General features: G+C 38.0%; 2 protein-coding genes across 2 annotated transcripts in view; one reads left to right on the top strand and one right to left on the bottom strand.

The window, feature by feature from the left end:
• The first annotated feature begins 6,113 nt into the window (after positions 1-6,113).
• gnat2 (guanine nucleotide binding protein (G protein), alpha transducing activity polypeptide 2) lies at positions 6,114-12,957 on the top strand. The gene is made up of 9 exons (XM_062054249.1): positions 6,114-6,434; positions 8,767-8,809; positions 9,199-9,340; positions 10,375-10,532; positions 10,625-10,753; positions 10,831-10,960; positions 11,041-11,194; positions 11,727-11,938; positions 12,173-12,957. The coding sequence occupies exons 1-8, from the start codon at positions 6,329-6,331 to the stop codon at positions 11,915-11,917; spliced, it is 1,053 nt and encodes a 350-aa protein (XP_061910233.1). The 5' UTR covers positions 6,114-6,328; the 3' UTR covers positions 11,918-11,938; positions 12,173-12,957.
• A 555-nt stretch (positions 12,958-13,512) lies between these two features.
• Positions 13,513-19,137, bottom strand: part of LOC133654160 (guanine nucleotide-binding protein G(i) subunit alpha-1-like) — a 46,944-nt gene continuing 41,319 nt past the window's right edge. Inside the window, exon 9 of the mRNA XM_062054248.1 lies at positions 13,513-16,084. The gene's annotated coding sequence lies outside the window, so the exon portion shown is untranslated. The remainder of the gene's footprint in view (positions 16,085-19,137) is intronic.

The following is a 19,137-nucleotide window of genomic DNA, read 5'->3' as shown; positions in this document are numbered from 1 at the left end:
CGCTGGAAACGAGAAGCGAGGGCAGAATAATGAATTTATGGACAGTGCAGTGTGGAAGCTGACGTGTGTACTTTGTAATTAGGTCAACAGTGTCAAAGGAATACAGCCTGCGGAGGCACTTTTTAAAGAAGCATACAAATTTTGATGTTTGGCTCCTGAGACCTTGGGCCCCTGAGACCTTGGGCCCCTGAAACTGCGGCCCTCTTCATCATGTAGTTGAATAGCCCTGCCATGAAGCATTAAAGCAACATCATATAGACCATATCGGCCCTATAGAGAAAAAGCACAAGTGCTAATCGGCTGCCTTTCTGATTGAGCCGGGACTCTCTGAGTAATCTCGTCAACAGATCAGCGCCACAGAGACGGAGCACAAAGCAGGGCTACGCCATCGTCGGCCTAATGGGATTGGTCGGTGTCAGTAGATGTGCCACCGCAATTAGCCTCTTTGGAAGCACTCCGAAGCCTCAAGCAGCCTGCCCCTTGCAATTAAGGACGCAACACGCTTAGCGGAGTGACAGGAGGGGGCCGTGCTGGGCATCTCAAAACAGAAGTAGACTGTAACGCGGTCCAAAAGGGTGAAAGGGAAAGGAATTGGGGAGGTGAATTGGCAAAGGCTATCATTCCCACACAAACATTCAGATGTTGTCATATGATTCCTTTTTAAGTCAGATTAATCACACTTTTGAATTGTGATTAATCATGATTAATCATACATACAGTACGTACCTTATTTGCTCAAAATTTAGTAACAGCATTGGGACGGACGGTGTGGCTTATATGGTAGAACGGCCTTGCCAGCAACCTGAGGGTTCCAAGTTCGATTTACAGCGTCCGCCATCCTTGTCATCAATCAATCAATCAAACTTTATTCATAAAGTGCTTTTCATACATAAAATAAATGCAATGCAAAGTGCTTTACAAAGTTAAAAACAATACCCCGATGACCCATATCCCCCTTTATAACATATGCACGCACGGACACAGATACCAAACACAAACACACACACACACAACATACACACATATGCAACTATATGGACAAATGATTGCATAGCTGAGTACAGAGGAGACATGTGAGTAAACACTATCACGGGAGCCATCTGCACCAGGAGGTCATCAAACCATGGCCACCAGGACGCTGACACAAAAGCGCCGCCACAAGCACGGCCGATAACCCCTGAGGCAGATGGCTCATCTGAGGATTGTTGGAAAATAAAAATAATACAACTTGTAAAATTGTAAGAACCATGAGTAGAGATAAAGAATAAAATACAAGTAAGACATATGAAGATGAATATAAATAAATGTAATATAAATAAATGATAAATGGGTTATACTTGTATAGCGCTTTTCTACCTTCAAGGTACTCAAAGCGCTTTGACAGTATTTCCACATTTACCCATTCACACACACACATTCACACACTGATGGCGGGAGCTGCCATGCAAGGCGCTACCAGCACCCATCAGGAGCAAGGGTGAAGTGTCTTGCCCAAGGACACAACGGACATGACTAGGATGGTAGAAGGTGGGGATTGAACCCCAGTAACCAGCAACCATCCGATTGCTGGCACGGCCACTCTACCAACTTCGCCACGCCGTCTATATATGTGTATAAATAGAACTAAATAGAATATTACATAACAAACAGGATGAAAACTAAAATACAAATGACTTCAATAAAATAATTAATATCAGGTAAAAGCCAAATCAAAAAGGTGGCTCTTAAGCCGGCTCTTAAAAACATGAACGTTCTCCGCAGCCTTGAGGTCCTCCGGCAAGCTGTTCCATGACGGAGGCCATAATGGTGGAAAGATGCCATCCCGTGACTTTGTGTCCCGACTTTTGGAATAATTAGTAGATGAGTGCCGGAGGACTTTAAGGCCCGGGAAGGTTCATAGGGTAAAAGCAAATCTGAAAGATAAGAAGGCCCAATACCATAAAAAACATTTGCGAACCATAAGAAGAACCTTAAAATTGATCCTAAAACACACGGGTTGCCAATGCAGAGATTTTAAAACTGGTGTAATGTGAGCCCGCCTTCTGGTCTTCGTCAGGACACGTGCCGCTGAATTTTGGAGTAATTGTAAAGGTGCAAGAACCTTCTTAGGAAGACCAGAAAGCAGGGTGTTACAATAATCTATACAACTTGTATTAAAAGCATGCATTAGCGTCTCCGTGTTGCCCTGAGAGAGAATTAGGCAAACTCTGGCTACATTCTTAAAATGATATTTTGTTATATATTTTATATCTGGTATAAAACTAAGGTCACAATCGAAAACCACGCCCAGATTTTTCACTTGTAGTGATGGAGTTAGTGCTAGTTAGTGTTAATGCGATAACTTTAATGTAATTATTCACGTGCGATAACTTGTTAAATTTGACAGCCTTATTATAAACGTGAATATTAGGGTCATTCTGGTTAAGTTTACATTTCTCCTGTTTTGTCTGGTTAAAATTTGCTCAAGCAGTAGAAAATGGATGGATAAATCATATATACCCATCAGGATGTATTTGAAACCCATTTTTGTCAAAGAGCACAGCAATGGGGTCAATATTAATTGGGTGAATAATCTGCGCTGATACATGCTAAATGTGATAACTTTTTGTGATTAATCACATGCATTAACTACATTTAATTAACTTAAAAATTGCAATTACCTTAATAAAAGAAAATGCAGTTTTATTATTAGAATAGATTAGAAGGTGAAGGAGCAGTCAAAAAAAAATGGCGTGATTAATCTTGGTATATATGATTGATGCATATTTTTTGGTGAGTCAAGTCGCTATTTTTGACAGCCCTAGTTATTAGATATTGCACGCGTTTACTTTGTCACCTACTGTATAACACAAAGCTAACGTAGATGTTTTGTTCAGCTGGCTTAGCATATATTGACATATTTTGGTTTGCTTTTAGTATCTTTAATGTAGACAATGTATCATCCTTCAATTGATCTCAATGCGGCCCTTTGTGGAAAACGTTTGGACAAACGCTGATCTTTCCATTTTTTCTGGTGTCACTGGTGAGCGAGAGCCTATACCTGCTGACTTTGGGTTATAAGCGTGCACAGTACACACCCTGCACTGGTCACCAGTCAATCACAGGACACATATAGACAATCAAGCATTCACACACCTGTGGGCAATTCAGAGAGAGTGGAAAGTACAACAGCAGTGTAGTGTAAGTGTGAGAGCACATGCAACATGCAAAGCCACAACACCCGTACACTGAACTCCCCCCGTCAACTCTTCATGTCTGACATTATCCCCCTGCTCATCTTCTCTCAGCATCTCTCACATGAGAGAAAAGGCACTTTGTTGAAAAAGTGATTGAAAGTGATTACGTAACCCCGTGCAAGACATTGAGATCATGCAAACACTCACAGCCAACAGAAGAGCACGGTGCAGTGACAGTTGCTCTATTTATCAGTCCAACACACCACCTGGGACTTAAACGTCTTAGCTGTAAGACGTTTACAAGACCTTAATGCTTCCCTCCTTGCTCGTCCATGTGACCGCTGTCAAGAGCCCACCGGTCAGCGAATGCAACACGGTTGAAAGCGTTAATGCTTTACGGCCCTGCACCATAACACTGTTTGTCATATTTTGACATTAATAAGTTTACTGTGGAAGCAGATAAACATGTGTACTTATTTTCTACATATTTACACGGCCTCATTCATAATCGGAGCATCATGGGTGCCTAACTAAAAATGCCACATTGTAATTTTTGGGGTCTTGCAAACATACTGCAACTCAGGGTAAATAGGAAGAGGTAACATTAAAATTGTCAGTCCAATTTTGTCTTTAAAAATATGTTATGGCCTTCCGTCCACAGTTTTTATGAATCTAATGACACCATTTTTTTAAAGCTGTACCTTGCAACTATTTTTCATTATTAATTATTTTACATTATTACATTAATCAAGCTTTATTGCAGACTCCAACGTCCAAGTAGACATACAATCACATACAGTACATGTGTGTGTTTGTGTGTTGTGTTTTGTCTCGTCTTGTCTCATAGTAACAGTGGTACTATTGTATTGTTAGTGTACAGGAGCTTTTCTTGTTTTTGTTTGTATAGTATTGTTCTTGTATTTGATTGTTTATGTTAAATGTGGAATGAGTGGGAGGGGTTGGGATATTATAAGCATCTGCTTCATCCAACCCCTTTCAAGCCTTGCATAAATGTCTCTGCCAAAATGTAAAAAAAAAATAAAAAAATAAAAAATGTGTGTTGTTGTACTGTGCAGGTTTGAAATAAATACTTCAATTCAATTCAATTCAAAACAAAACACAGTATAAAAGGTATTATCACATAATATTAAGAACAGTGCTTGTGCATATTCAGTAAAAGGCGTCTAATAAATAAATAAAAGCTGCAATATTTTTATAATTTTTTTTACAATTAAAGGAAACAATTAAACTCATACATACCTCATCAACCCATGATTTTTGCATTGACTTTGCAACACTGGATCAAAACAAGCTTATTGTTGAATTAAAGCACATTTACTTAATCATATTTACAGAAACATGCATTACGTGTATCAATTTCAGCAGCATTTGTACAGCAATTGCAATTTCATACACATTTTAAGAATCGTACAATAGATACTATACTCTACAGCAGTGGTTCTCAAACCTTTTTCACCAAGTACCACCTCACAAAACACTTGGCTCCTTAGTACCACCATAATGACCAACATTAAAATACAGTCGTGTAGTAGGCCTAAATAATCATTAAAAACAAGGAAGAGGTTTTATTTAACAAACACATTTAAGATTGTTGGCCACTGTAACATTACACACAGTTTGAACAGTAACACTGTGTTTGATTATTTATTTAAGTGATTCATTTGAGGTAGCACTAGATGAAGCCTGCGTACCATTAGTTTAGTTTAGTTTAGTTTAGTTTAGTTTATTAAGGATCCCCATTAGTCTACACCGCAGTGGAGACTATTCTTCCTGATGTCCAGACAAAAAACATCACACATTTACAAAACAAAAGATTACAATGCAATACAACATGATCAATAATAACATTTTGTACTACAAAAATAGCAACAACAAAAAACAAAAAACAATAACTTGGAATTTACATAAAAATGTTCATACCAAAAATAAAAAAGAGCAATATAAAAATAGATATATATTTTTTGCAAAAATAAAAGAAAGAACCAAAGGCCTACAATATACCCACTAAAGACAAACAAAATTCTAAGCGATGAAAAAGTGCTATAATTAATAAAATATGACATAAAGTACATACAAAATCAAGATAATATCAATATAAAAACGATAATCAGAAATAAGAATGAATTTAAACAAAAAAAGAAGTGAAAATAAGATACATGAACCAGTCATGACATTAGGTATGTGTGCCACAGTTTACGAATCACTAATCTACAGAATTTACAACGAGGGCTGTCCAAAATAACGAGTTAACTCATGTGATTAATGACAACAACAAAAAAATGTTTTGAGCAAATAAATGGAGTGCATTCAAGAAAACACATTAAAAAATGTTCCTGCATGACATTCTAACAATAAAATTGCATTTGTGTCAAATATTTGGCTTTTTAAATTCATTTATTTGAATTTTGCAATAAGTAATAACCTGTGATTAATCATGATTAATAAAAATTCACAAGTGTAATTAATCTGATTTAAAAAAATAAAAATGTATATTTCCACCGCTGATTGATATTCTGTGTGATTTTTTGTAGATAAATGAAACATGTTTTTTTTTTTAAATCAAACGGTATTTAAAAAAAAACAACTATTATTTGACAGCACTACTTACAACACATTTTTATTGAGTTTCAAAACAAGTTTGTTGGTAAAAAGTGATAACAACTAAAGGTAGGGACGAATATGTAATAATATAATAGGGCAACTATACATATACAACTACAATATGCACTCTAAAGCCAACCATTACTTCACAGCCGTGTATTTCAATCAGTCATAAAGACACAATTTGACCATTACCTTTTCTTTACATCCGTTAGACTAATTGGATTGGCTGGCCAATCAGGAAGAGTCATCTCCTCAGTAAGGGGTTTAGGAAGAGGGAATTAAAGGGTGAACCTTTGCTGGGCAGAGCTTGTGAATTGAAGTGAGCCCTGAGAGTCTCTTATCTGATCTTCAACTGACAAGACGCCAAGCAAGCCAGGAAGGCTCAAGCACCTCCCTCACAGCAGTCCCCCTCCGTCCAGAAAGCGACTTTCGGCACAATTAGTGCTGCGCCAAGATTCTCTAAAGCAGCTCAGAGGACCGGCAAAATTTCTATCCTTGAGGATCTTGAGTTTGCGGAGGCCGAAAGCATGGGTGCGGGAGCCAGTGCAGAGGACAAAAAGTCCAAGGAGTTGGAAAAGCAACTTCAGGAGGATGCTGACAAGGACGCCAAGACGGTCAAATTATTACTGCTTGGTAAGTGCACTTCTAAGGTTGTCTTGTTTGGGATGCAAAATGTAGAGTTGTCTTTCTTGTCAAACTTGTGAGGACAGTCACATTTGCAGAGCAGTCCAGTGGAGACATACAGTACAAGAAGGTTAAGATGAGGAATTATTCTCAACAATGCATAACAACAGTGAAGATGCAAGTTATAAGTGGAACAAACCTCATAGTTAGATTAGGATGCAGGCTGATTTGCTGCATATTTAAGTGGCAGACATCACTAGATTGGTTGGATGTTGCACAAAGTTTGTTAGGGCATTTGCAGGCTGCATTCATTTATTAGGAAGAAGGAAGGCCTGCTTGCACCTCTCAGCAGTGGAGATGGGATGGAGGAGATTAGACAGCAGGAGTGAGATCCGACTGCAAGTCTTGGTGAATATGAAGAAGATTCTGCAGTTGAATGATCAAGTCTGCAAGGAGTTGCATGCAAGCTTTAAATTGGGACGTCTGACCAGCATGCTAAGTCTGAAAAAAAAAAATAGCACAAGCGAGGCACAGACGTTTCAATTCTTATGTAAGGACGTTGGCGCTTAAGAGATCACAGCCTTTGGTCTAAATGAATCGCAGCAAAGCAGCGATACGTCAATCCAATTAGCTAACAGGTTTAGTGCAGATCCACTTGTTGGAGGTCTTTGCTGATCCCTCAAGCGACACATGAAAAAAATATGAAGATTTGTCTTCATATTTTTATGACGTTGCCCCTGTTGTTTGAATTGAATTGTTCTTTTACTTCACCAGCGCTTTGTGATTTTATCTGTGAAAAACGCTTTATGAATAAAATGTACTTACTTTCCCTCACATAGTAGTAGTCCCATTTTGCATTATGGTTATTCAGTCAAATTCCAGCTGGGTGTAAACATACTGTAGCTGATGCATGTTGGAAATGATGTTTAGGAGCAACTGCTGTACAGTATGCCTTTCCTCACGCATTCAATCAGCAAAATATCTGAAATGTATTTTAAAAGATTTAGAAAATGCTTAGTTTAGCTTGGGAACTATGCGACAAGTGCACGGTCTGCAATGGTAAGAAAACAAACCACTTTATGTCTCTAAGATGACAAAAAACAGTAATCATAGTAAACCTTCCAATGGTTCCATCATATGTACTCTATCACAAACAATAATTGCTTTTGCTTTGGTGATTGTGTTTTTCATAAAATCATCACAAGTCTTTAACTGCGGCTTAATAAGACAACTTAATTACGCAGGGCTTTGTGTAACACAAATATCCACTGCAGAGGATAATGCTTCTCAGGAGAATATGAAACATCTTTCTTACTTCCAATCCATTTGACTTATAAAACATTTCAAAAAACAATAAATATTTCACAAAGTGCCGCACAGTAGTTAAAACACATACAACTAAGAACAAGTCAAGTGTAGAACCATTTAGCTAAAAAAGAACTGTTTAGATGCTTTGTTGTGGTCTGCATACTTGTTTCAAATGCATGTTACAGAGTAAGTGTATATGTAATATGGGCCCTAAAAAATGGCAATTCTTATTTTATTCCGATTTTAAATGGATTCATATGTTTCAAAAATTGATAAAAAGAAATAAAAACTTTTTTTTTTTTGAGAATACATTTAAAAAAACAAAACGCTTTTATGCCATTTCTACGCTTACTCTGCGTATACGTCATAAGTCAGCAGCTAAGAAGAAATCATTTAAAATTGTGTTACCTGTTACTTGTTTTGAAAATGTTTTATTATCATTTCATACTAAATAATAGGTTGAGAGAATCGGTCTGAATCAAGAATCGTGTTGAATTGAGAATCAATTCCGAACAAAATCGTCACCCTAAGAATCTGAATCAAATCGTGAGTTGTTGGAAGATTCCCACACCCAGTATGTATTAATAGGTAAAGAGGAAAAGGTAAGGGGTTTTAAATGAGAATGGATAGGTTGATTGGCAACACTAAAATTGTCCCTCATGTGTGAATGTTGTCTATCTGTGATGAGGTGGCGACTTGTCCAGGGTGTACCCCACCTTCCGCCCGAATGCAGCTGGGATAAGCTCCAGCACCCCCACGACCCCGAAAGGGACAAGGGGTAGAAAAGGGATGGATGGATGCTCAGAGTGGTTATATCATGAGAATTATGCAGGGCAACCGCATCATCAAGACCGTTTATTAATGTTTTTAATATAATGTTTAGATGTGTGCCTTTGCGTAAGTAACCAGATAGTAAAGAAAAACATGTTTCAATGCACATTCTTTTCCCCTTTATGGCCCGGCCTGTGTGTCTGTGCAACGTTAAAGAGAAACAGAGGTAAACTGTGTCCTCTATCTCTGTCTTTCTCTGCAGGTGCTGGAGAGTCAGGGAAAAGCACCATCGTCAAGCAAATGAAGTAAGTGGACTCAATTGCATTTACCATTTCATCCACGCTGTGTCACTGTGTGTGAGCACTCAAGAGTGCGGCTCAGTTGATCGAATCTGATTGGTCGACTGGCTCAACGTCCCGCCTCGATGTCGGCTTTGCTGAAGCCCTTCACCGAGGTCAATAGGTTAAACATCCGCTGACTCCCGTTTGTCAGCACTTGTTTTAGGCAGGAAGGCTCTGTTGCTCTTTGCCTTACAAGTCTTTACATATGTAGTGGACTTAATGTAGTATTGCATTCACCAACACAAATGAAAACATGTCAAATATGGGATGCATCATATTGAAACTGTATACGTGTTCGAAATAAACTTCAACCAACATACTCACTGTCACTGTTTCCACCATCTTGTGTACAGGATTCTGCATCAAGGCGGTTACACAAAAGAGGAACAGCTTGAGTTCCGAGCCATCATTTATGGCAACATCCTGCAGTCGGCTCTGGCTATCATCAGAGGCATGGAGATTCTGGGCATTGACTTCGGTGCTCCCTCTGCACAGGTCGACTATGACTCTACACCAGATAGTTTTAAATTACCCTGGAACCTCTGAGGCGGAATGCAATTTATTCTGGGATGCTGGCCACCCTGCGATTTGTTTGTATTTAGAAACAACTTTTACCTATAAAATACAGGGTCAGGCGGTCGCCATCAACCATTACTAAGATTTCTGTCAATCACTAAATATAGTTAAAATGAAGCAAACTTACTCACCTCCAGTTGAAGTTTAAAGTTGGGCAAAGCATCTAAAGAAGCGGCAATGGCGTCAAATTTATGCATCATGCTTTTTCATATTCCCAACTGTCATACAAGTATAAATAAGTGTTCTGAATTAACCGAATAAAACTAAATTAAAGCAAAACTCCTCAACCCTTGCTGATGTTTGATATTGGGCGAAGCATCAAAAGAAGTGGCAAGGGTGTCAGATTTAAGAATCTGGCTTTTAAATATTTCCAGCTGCCATACAAGCCTAAATAAATGTTCCAAATGAATCAAATAAAACTACAATAAAGCCAAACTACTCACAATTTTATGATACAGTATGTGATGTTAACTGAGGCATTTAGTGCAGTGGCAAAGATTATGCATCATAATTTTTAACATTCTTAAATGTCATTAAAGTGCAAACAAATGTTACTATAATTAAAAAAACAACAACTACCGAATGTGTACCTACCGGTAAATTTGATGACACATTGTGGACATGCAATGAGCCACCAAGACAGAGACAGCTGTACCCTACAATAAAAGGACAAAAGCTCCCTTGACCTTGATTTTCGTTATGAGTACAGACCGTGAAAGCGGGGCCTCACAAAAAAGCCAAAGAAAAATCGAAACCCACTGGAGAAATAAATCCGTCCGATGCAAGTTTAGCGAGATATGTTGAGTTCATTTAAAGACATTTGATTCAGAGGTTTCCCTGCACTTCTCACTGAGCCAGGAAAGTGGAGTGTGATGGTTGAAGAAGAAGCTCTTTGTTGTCATTGCACAAGTACAACGCAATTCTAATGGATCTCTACTTTCCTGGAATTTTAGGAGACCGCTCAGAAGCTACAAAACTTGTCCGACTCCATCGAGGAAGGTACCATGCCTGCTGAGCTGGCTGACGTCATCCAGAAGTTGTGGAAAGACTCCGGCGTGCAGGCCGGATTCGAAAGAGCTGCTGAGTACCAACTCAACGACTCTGCTGGCTAGTAAGTCCACGTCTTCAACTCTTGAGAACACCAAGCTGCCTCACAGTAAATGCGATAATGAGGTGACGGATTTCACTCTCTTTGTCATTCAGTTACCTCAATGAAATGGACAGAATCGGCAAACCTGAGTACCTCCCCACTGAGCAGGATGTGCTGCGATCTCGAGTCAAAACAACTGGTATCATTGAAGAACAGTTCTCCTGCAAAGAGTTGTATTTCAGGTGAAAGACCCACTTTCAAAAAGAAAAACTTTCCCATCCCTTAAAAGTCCGACACTGAGATTGTCTTTGGTACATAGGATGTTCGATGTGGGAGGCCAGAGGTCAGAAAGAAAGAAGTGGATCCATTGTTTTGAGGGTGTGACCTGCATCATCTTTTGCGGCGCCCTCAGTGCATATGACATGGTGCTGGTAGAGGATGACGAAGTGGTGAGTTGGACCCCACGAGCTGTCAAGAAAGATCCTAAAAACAACTCGCCTAAGACGCTCTTCCTTTCTTATCATTTCAGAACCGCATGCACGAGTCCCTCCATCTATTCAACAGTATCTGCAACCATAGGTTCTTTGCGCTGACCTCCATTGTTTTGTTCCTCAACAAGAAAGATCTTTTTGAGGAGAAGATCAAGAAGGTCCACCTGAGCATCTGCTTTCCAGACTATGACGGTACAAACAACTACCTGTTAATGCTTTAATGGTCACGTATCAGAAAATGACAAACAAAACTTAGGGTCACACTCACAAGAAAGAAAGTTATAGGGTGCATTGGTTGCATATCGGTTGTAGCGTTTTATAAACAAAAGGAGAATATTAATGTGTGCCTGTCAGTCCTTAGATTTTTGGAAAACATTTTGTGGAAAAAGTCAAGACACCTCTGCCAAAGTCACTCAAATAGACCCAGTCCTTTTAGATGATCAAGTAAGACAAGACAACTTTACACCAATTTTGACAACACTGTTGTTTTTAGGCTGCTGTTGAAAACTCAAATTAGCAACCAGAAACCAAAACAGCGACAAACCTCGACTGTTTTTGCATGCACTGAACACAACCTTTATGTCCCACCATAGCAAGACAGGTGTCCTGACTGGTCCACCAATATTATAGACTGAAATATCGATCATCTCAGGGTTTCAAAAGATTTGACAAAGATGCTAAAATTGTTACAAAGTATGTGACAAGTGATGTTTATTTATTCCAGGTTCAAACACGTATGAAGATGCCAGCAACTACATCAAGGCGCAGTTTGAGGAACTGAACATGAAGAAGGGCGTGAAAGAAATCTACTCCCACTTGACTTGTGCCACAGACACAAGGAACGTCGAGATTGTGTTCAACGCTGTCACAGACATCATCATCAAGGAGAACCTTAAAGACTGTGGTCTCTTCTAAGCAGCTTTGCGGTCACCCCAGGTAGGTTCTAAGATATGACGGGACAAATCAGTCTCAAAAAAACTTGTTTCCGTACATCTTGTCATGTTCTGATAAAGATGCTTCCAAGATAACATTAACTTTAATGATAGCCTATGTTCCCAAAGAAAACCAATTATTTCCTGTCTATTGATCATCTATAAGGTTATAATCTATAAGCAATGCAGGATTTACACAATTTCTTCACAAAGCTATGTTTCACATCTCCTTTTGCAGAACTTAATTTGGCCCCTCCCACTCTGACATTGAGCGTGCTGATGGAGCACCAGGGATCCACCAAGGTTTGTTGCGTTCATGCCAGCGCCTCCATGCCAAGTCTATGACTGCTCCTCTAAGAAGCACATCTTCAACAATTACATCCTGCAAGTAGAGCAGGGTCGAGAGTCAACCTTAATGGACATGCAGGTTTTTACTGTTTTTTCAGTTGCAAATACTAGTAGCATCTGGTATTCGAAGATGACCTCATCGCTCCCCTTTGACTACTATTATCCCTGAGACCAGCAATGAAAGAAAATACAATGAACCCAGAGTTAAAGATTAATGTTTTGTGTAGCATCATCGCTTCCTTGTTTTTGTTTTCGAGTACAGTAGTCGCTGTGGTCTTGATATTTAAACTGTAAAATGTTGCTGAGAAAGTATATTGCATATGCCTGCAGAATATCGAGATGACAAACCAAATTGTAATATAATTTAAATAGCGTTGATGTTTTCAATTCACCCAACATTTTAACCGAAGAAATGTATTTCTGACGGTCAAACGTGTTAGACAAACTTTGTACATAAGAGTAGTTAATTCATTATATTTTGAACAATAACGATAACATTTGACATGTAAATGGTTATATACAGATCATATACAGTATATTTATACAAATAAATAAAACAGAGAGAGGGGAATAGTACAAAGGAGTGATGCTTTATTAATGAAAAGGGAATGCAAAGCTACAGTTGATCCTTTCTTATGAAATGTAGAGGCATGTATTAAAGCTGCATTAACTTCACGTGTCTCTGTGTCGTTGTTTGCTCAATTCCAGCATCGTGTGCACACTGGAAAGATGGATGATAAAATTCGGTAAATTGTTGGCGAAAGTAACTCTAGGTCATTTTAAGCGTTCAGGAGCTAATTTAAACCACATTTTAATAGTAAGTGCTAAAAGAAACATATCCTGTACATTTATTTCATCACAATGGAGCAATACATTAGTTTGTCAATGGGAGGGGTGTCCAAAATATTTTCCACTGAGAGACGGAAACTAAAAGTCAAAGAATGCAGTCTAAAAAAAGGCATTATACATATATATTTAACCCTTAGTGTATATTGGGCACTTTTTGTCCTTTTAGGTAATTGTTTGATCATTGTTTGGCCATAGCTTTGATTGTGTTACTCCAAATTAAACAAGGTTTTTTTATCACTTTAACTTTTAATATTTGTATGTTAAATTCTCTCTTAATATCAAAATATCACTGCAAAAAAAAGAATCCCCAGCGAAGTACAGCTAAATCCCCAGGGAGTTAAGAGTGTATAAAACATTTTTGGATTCATCTTTTTTTAAAAAAAATACTTTGTCATGGTTTAATTTATTCATTTTAATACAGTAAATTGAGAATAATTAATTTTATGCAAATATTTCAAAATTTAAAAAACTGACATATTAGTCCAAATGGGAATACAAAGGGTTAAAACAAACAAAAAAAATACTTAAGGAGATAATTAAAACAAATTCAATTGATGCATTTTGGTGTCTGTTGTTTTTTTGAATGACATCCGTTTTTTAATATATGAAAAACATGCTTGCAATATGCATTTTCTTACGGCTGGAACATTCTGCCTTCAAAGAATTAAAAAAAAGTGGGTTACACTGTAGATGCACAGCCAGACCGCTTCCAAAATGCCCGGAAAAAGTGGTACATGTCTGCTGCAAAACACCACAGGTAGGAGCATGATGACATGAATGTGCAGTAAATGAGTGTCTCCATGGGGAAAGCCGCGTAGTACATGTAAAATGCGCCACTCATGCACTTGTTATCATTTGTACATGCAGTCTTTGTAGATCGCATGCAACACAACCATTAATAGTACCTTAAATTATATAATTTGCACACAGTGTTTAGCGTGTGGAATTTGGATCTTAGCAGATCAGGCCCTCAGTGCTTATGCAGTGTTTTGGAATTGTTGCCACATTCTCTTAATCTCTTTGCAGAAAAAAGTGTTAGGACAAAGAAAACAAATAGCTTGCCAGTCCCAAATGTTTTCTTTGATTGTGTTTAAATCCATTGAGCTAAGGCACTGCTATTAAGTAAGTTAACAATAATTGTCTTTAAGCAGTTACACAATGAATATGGCAGGGCACTTGGACATAAATAAGATATGCCTTATTAGTTTGAAATTTATCAATTCCAAAGCCCCAACATGTGTTGCATCCGACCTAGCAAGAACAGTAATTGAAGAACACCTTTGCAGTTAAAACAAGTACATTGACAACAGAATCCAAGTTTGTGGATGAATCGGGATTTTACTTGTCTTTTAAAGTCTCTCTATTTACAATAGTTGATTATGCATAAACCCAAAGCTTGCATTCAATAATCTTTTCCTGCATTTCCCAATACCCACTTGTTGATGTCTGTGGTGTGTTGTTGAGCTACACATACACAAGCAACGGCTGATCACGATCAACCATCACTTCAAAACACATATTTCAGAAAATACTACTTCCCCTTTGCATCACAACCTTTACGGCTTTGTTTGCAAAAGGCCATTAAACGTCTTCCAGGTGGATATCAACCGCCTGGTGGAAGATTTTTTTTAATTTAAAACCAAACAAAGGAAGCACAGCCCGCATCTAATGATTTTAAAATGAGCTAATATAAATGCAGAGAGAGCCATGCAAATTCTAAATGGGAAAACTGGCTGATAGGACTTCTTTGAACAAGAAGTGAGGGAAGAATAAAGTCATCTTTAGCATGAAGTGAGAGCGGTGAAACATAAATGCATGTCTTCATGGATTCTGTAAGAAAACGGCTTCGATATTGAGCCGACTAAGTGAATAACATTAGTCAAGAAATTTCATCAACTCCCTTTTAGGAATTTCTGTGCTGTGATGTGTCTCAGTTAAAAATATAAAAATAGTTCAGTATAACATACTACATAAAGTTAGATTGTGCTGCAGTGGAGTTCAGCAGAACTATATGTATGTGTTATATAATCTTTACCAAATACAAAACTATGTCCTCCACATAAGTTAAGGTACGTAAACCGTATTTTTCGGACTATAAGTCGCAGTTTTTTTCATAGTTTGGCCGGGGGTGCTACTTATACTCAGGAGCGACTTGTGTGAAATTATCAACACATTACTGTAAAATATCAAATAATATTATTTAGCTCATTCACGTAAGAGTCTAGACGTATAAGATTTCATCGGATTTAGCGATTAGGAGTGACAGATTGTTTGGTAAACGTATAACATGTTCTATATGTTATAGTTATTTGAATGACTCTTACCATAATATGTTACGTTAACATACCAGGCACGTTCTCAGTTGGTTATTTATGCGTCATATAACATACACTTATTCAGCCTGTTGTTCACTATTCTTTATTTATTTTAAATTGCCTTTCAAATGTCTATTCTTGGTGTTGGGTTTTATCGAATAAATTTCCCCAAAAAATGCGACTTATACTCCAGTGCGACGTATATATGTTTTTTCCCTTCTTTATTATGCATTTTCGGCCGGTGCGACTTATACTCCGGAGCGACTTATACTCCGAAAAGTACGGTACTCTGCAAAGCAATACAGCAACCCAGTTTTTAAACTAAAAGCTATGTGTAACACAGATTTGCAAGGTAACACTCAACCAGGTAAATTTACATATCAGCTGTGAAAAACAGACATACCGATGGTGTATCAGAGTCTTTACCTGCCACAGGAGCAAAGAACTCACAGTGATTGTTTGGCTAGCAACTCTCACAAATTACTTCATCTCTCTGCCATGACTAAAGTAATCATGACACAAGTCTCCAGAATTTTGGATGTCATAGTTGCGGCTTGGTCCTTTTGTAAAACAATTCCCTCTGCCTTTCCCGCAGTTAGCAGATACCAGCCAAGATCACCAGAAACCCCTTGTGACACCTGCAACAAAGCAAAAGATACAAAAGCAATCAACGGCTGAGCAGAATATACTGAACACTGTAGATTTGATTTTGCTATTTCAAGTCAATTTTGTTCCGTTAAAATCTCATTTGTTAAACGTTTGTACAAGTTTAAAACCGTGGCAATACTAATTTCCATTAACATGTCAATGGGGTCGTCCATTGTATGTTAGGCGGGCGGCACAATAGCCAACCTTTATCCTGTATGTATGCATTTCTTTTTTTCAGTTAATACTAAACTATATTGTGGATTTAACATGATTCTTACACGTATGTGCACTTCATGTGTATATTAATTCACTTTTCTTTGTGCTTATTTTTACAGTAACTTCATTGTAGAGACAACCAATACACAACCTCAAGTTGTATTTTCACCTCTAATTATAGTACTGTTTACATAGTGGGCAAACTAAATTCCAATATTCAGGAAAGGCAGTATAATATATGTAAATAAACCAGAGGTGCAAAAGTCAAGTCTGTGTTACATTGTAGTAATAAAATAAACAGCATGACAAGACACAGCATTGTCTTTAAAGTGACATACTGTATATTTAGTCTTTATAAAAAATACATGCGTCATAGTCAATTATGCAAATTACACAATTACATCATTTTGACACTGCCCCCCAGGTCACACCCCCACCACACCACTCACCCCCTCACCCTCTGCCGCATCAAATTAATTCCCTTTCTGTGGGAAACACTGCTGAATGTACTGTTTTTTTTTAAACAGATAAGGCTGAAAACAAATGATTAAATCACAAGGGGCAGCAGGACTTACACATTAAGTATTCTTACTATAATATGTTTTCCAAATTTTTTAGGCAATGTGATATGAACAATAAAGATCCATCCATCCATTTTCTACCGCTTGTCCCTTTCGGGGTCACGGGGGGACCTGAAGCCTATCTCAGTTGCTTTCATGCGGTAGGTGAGGTACACCCTGGACAAGTCGCCACCTCATCGCAGGGCCAACACAGGTAGACAGACAACATTCACACTCACATTCACACACTAGGGACAATTTAGTGTTGCCAATCAACCTATCCCCAGGTGCATGTCTTTGGAAGTGGGAGGACGCAGGAGTACCCAGAGGGAACCCACGCAGTCACAGGGAGAATGTGCAAACTCCACACATGAACAAGCAAAATATCACACACTAATTTCAATGCAGATTAAATCATCTAGAATAGCAAAACCACTAAATACAGAGAAACGTAATTTGCAGAATCTTTTTTAATGGACGTCTTGCATTCATGATGGCTATTGCCGTTATGTACAGTCATATTTCAGCATTACTGTGAAGTCAAAAAGATTAGCACCCTGTTACATTTTGAGTATAATAAGCTATGTACATATATATTATCTTAACATTTTATATGTCTGTAACACTCTGTGCAAGGTGTGATCACTGGAACAAGGTGGAAAGTTACAGTAAGGCACAAAGTCCTTACAAAGTCTGTGGCCATAACCCAGCACAATAATAGCCATACATCGAGAGTCATTACATATGAGGGATGTAACGATTGATCGATACAGTGATAGATGGATTTATATTCCTAAATATTAAGTATATTGATCTGTGCTCGGCAAGTTTGCCTTCCAAGAGACAAGTATTGATCCAAAATTGTTTGAAAAGGGAATCGATCGATTTTATTGATACTAGAAAAAGGAAAATATTGGATTAGAGAACGATACATTTTATATTAAGTTTAGCAGTTGTAATAATAAAGATTTTAAACGTTAAGTCTATTTTCCCGTCACTGGAGTCATTAAAATAAAAATGGCAGATATCTACGGTGGTCGAGAAAGGTCCTAAGAACACAAACGTCACAAGACAATAGTGTAATATTTGTGAAATGTGTGTCTGTGTGCCTTTAAGAGATGGTGCTGTCGTGTGTGACGTGTGTGAGTCCTGCGAGAGTTTGGGTGTCTGTGTGTTGAGTCAACTTGAGTGTCTAAATGTGAGTTGTGGCGAACAGCAGCTCTTGTATATATGTGTGTTTTGACTCCCTGAGTTTGTTACCGCTTGTTAAGTAAGCATCGAAGACAGAGTGTATCTCCGACTGTCTCATTCTCCACTGCCGGGCATTTCGATATTATAACTTTCAGCTACAGCACGATTGCAAAAGCCACAACAAATACAAACAACACAACACAATGATAAAGCTGCAACACAACTTTAAACCACAGAAGACGCAGCCAACACAATGGATGTGACAGTGTTGCAAGTTCTGCGACGCACCGACTCACGGAAGACAAGGAGAAGTCATTTGATGAGAAACAAATAAATAGAAGAGATGGATAACGGAGGCTATGGAAATTATGAATCGAGGTAAAAACACCAACAGGGATGAGCTTCCGTTTAGCACACCAGGGACCCTGTCTATCATCGGTGACACGAGGGTGGATAACAGATATTGTATGGCCGGGTCGGGGAACTTTATTTAGCAGGTAAATCTACTGGTAAAATGTTGGTTACTGTACTTTTATAGAAAAATGCTTGAATGTTTAAAATGTGAGCATAAAGTGTTTCTTCCTGTTAATTCAACCTAAAGTGTTGGTTGCTCTTTATTAAAATAAGATGTGAATGCATTGTCCATTAATTGCTGTTTACTTGCTTGTCTGTATTGATAATTCATTTATACCGAAAATATAGGAAACTTCACCTGCAGTGTCCGGAATCCAGTATTTATTTCACTGTCACACTGCTTGATTTGTTTTGCTAAAAAGTGACTGAATCATATCGGCAACTCCATATATCGAATCAAGTCGTTGTTAAAATGAATCATTACACCCCTATTACATATCATATGTTTTGTACATTATTAATTTTACAAAAACCATTACTTTTGGTAAAAAAAATATTTAAGCAACGGAAAATCTGAGGAGTCACTTAAGCGCTGAAATACTTTTTAGTAAGTCGTGCTATAATAACAGAGTTTCAGAAAAGAGATGGGATTCCCATCACTAATACACATGACATATTTACTGGTTGTATTTCCTGGTCTTGTCTGAATAGTTTCACCACGT

This window comes from Entelurus aequoreus, linkage group LG07 (genome assembly GCF_033978785.1).
Source record: "Entelurus aequoreus isolate RoL-2023_Sb linkage group LG07, RoL_Eaeq_v1.1, whole genome shotgun sequence".
In the NCBI taxonomy this organism is placed as follows: domain Eukaryota; kingdom Metazoa; phylum Chordata; class Actinopteri; order Syngnathiformes; family Syngnathidae; genus Entelurus; species Entelurus aequoreus.
Note: the sequence above shows the minus strand (reverse complement) of the source record. Positions and strands in the feature narration are given on the sequence as shown.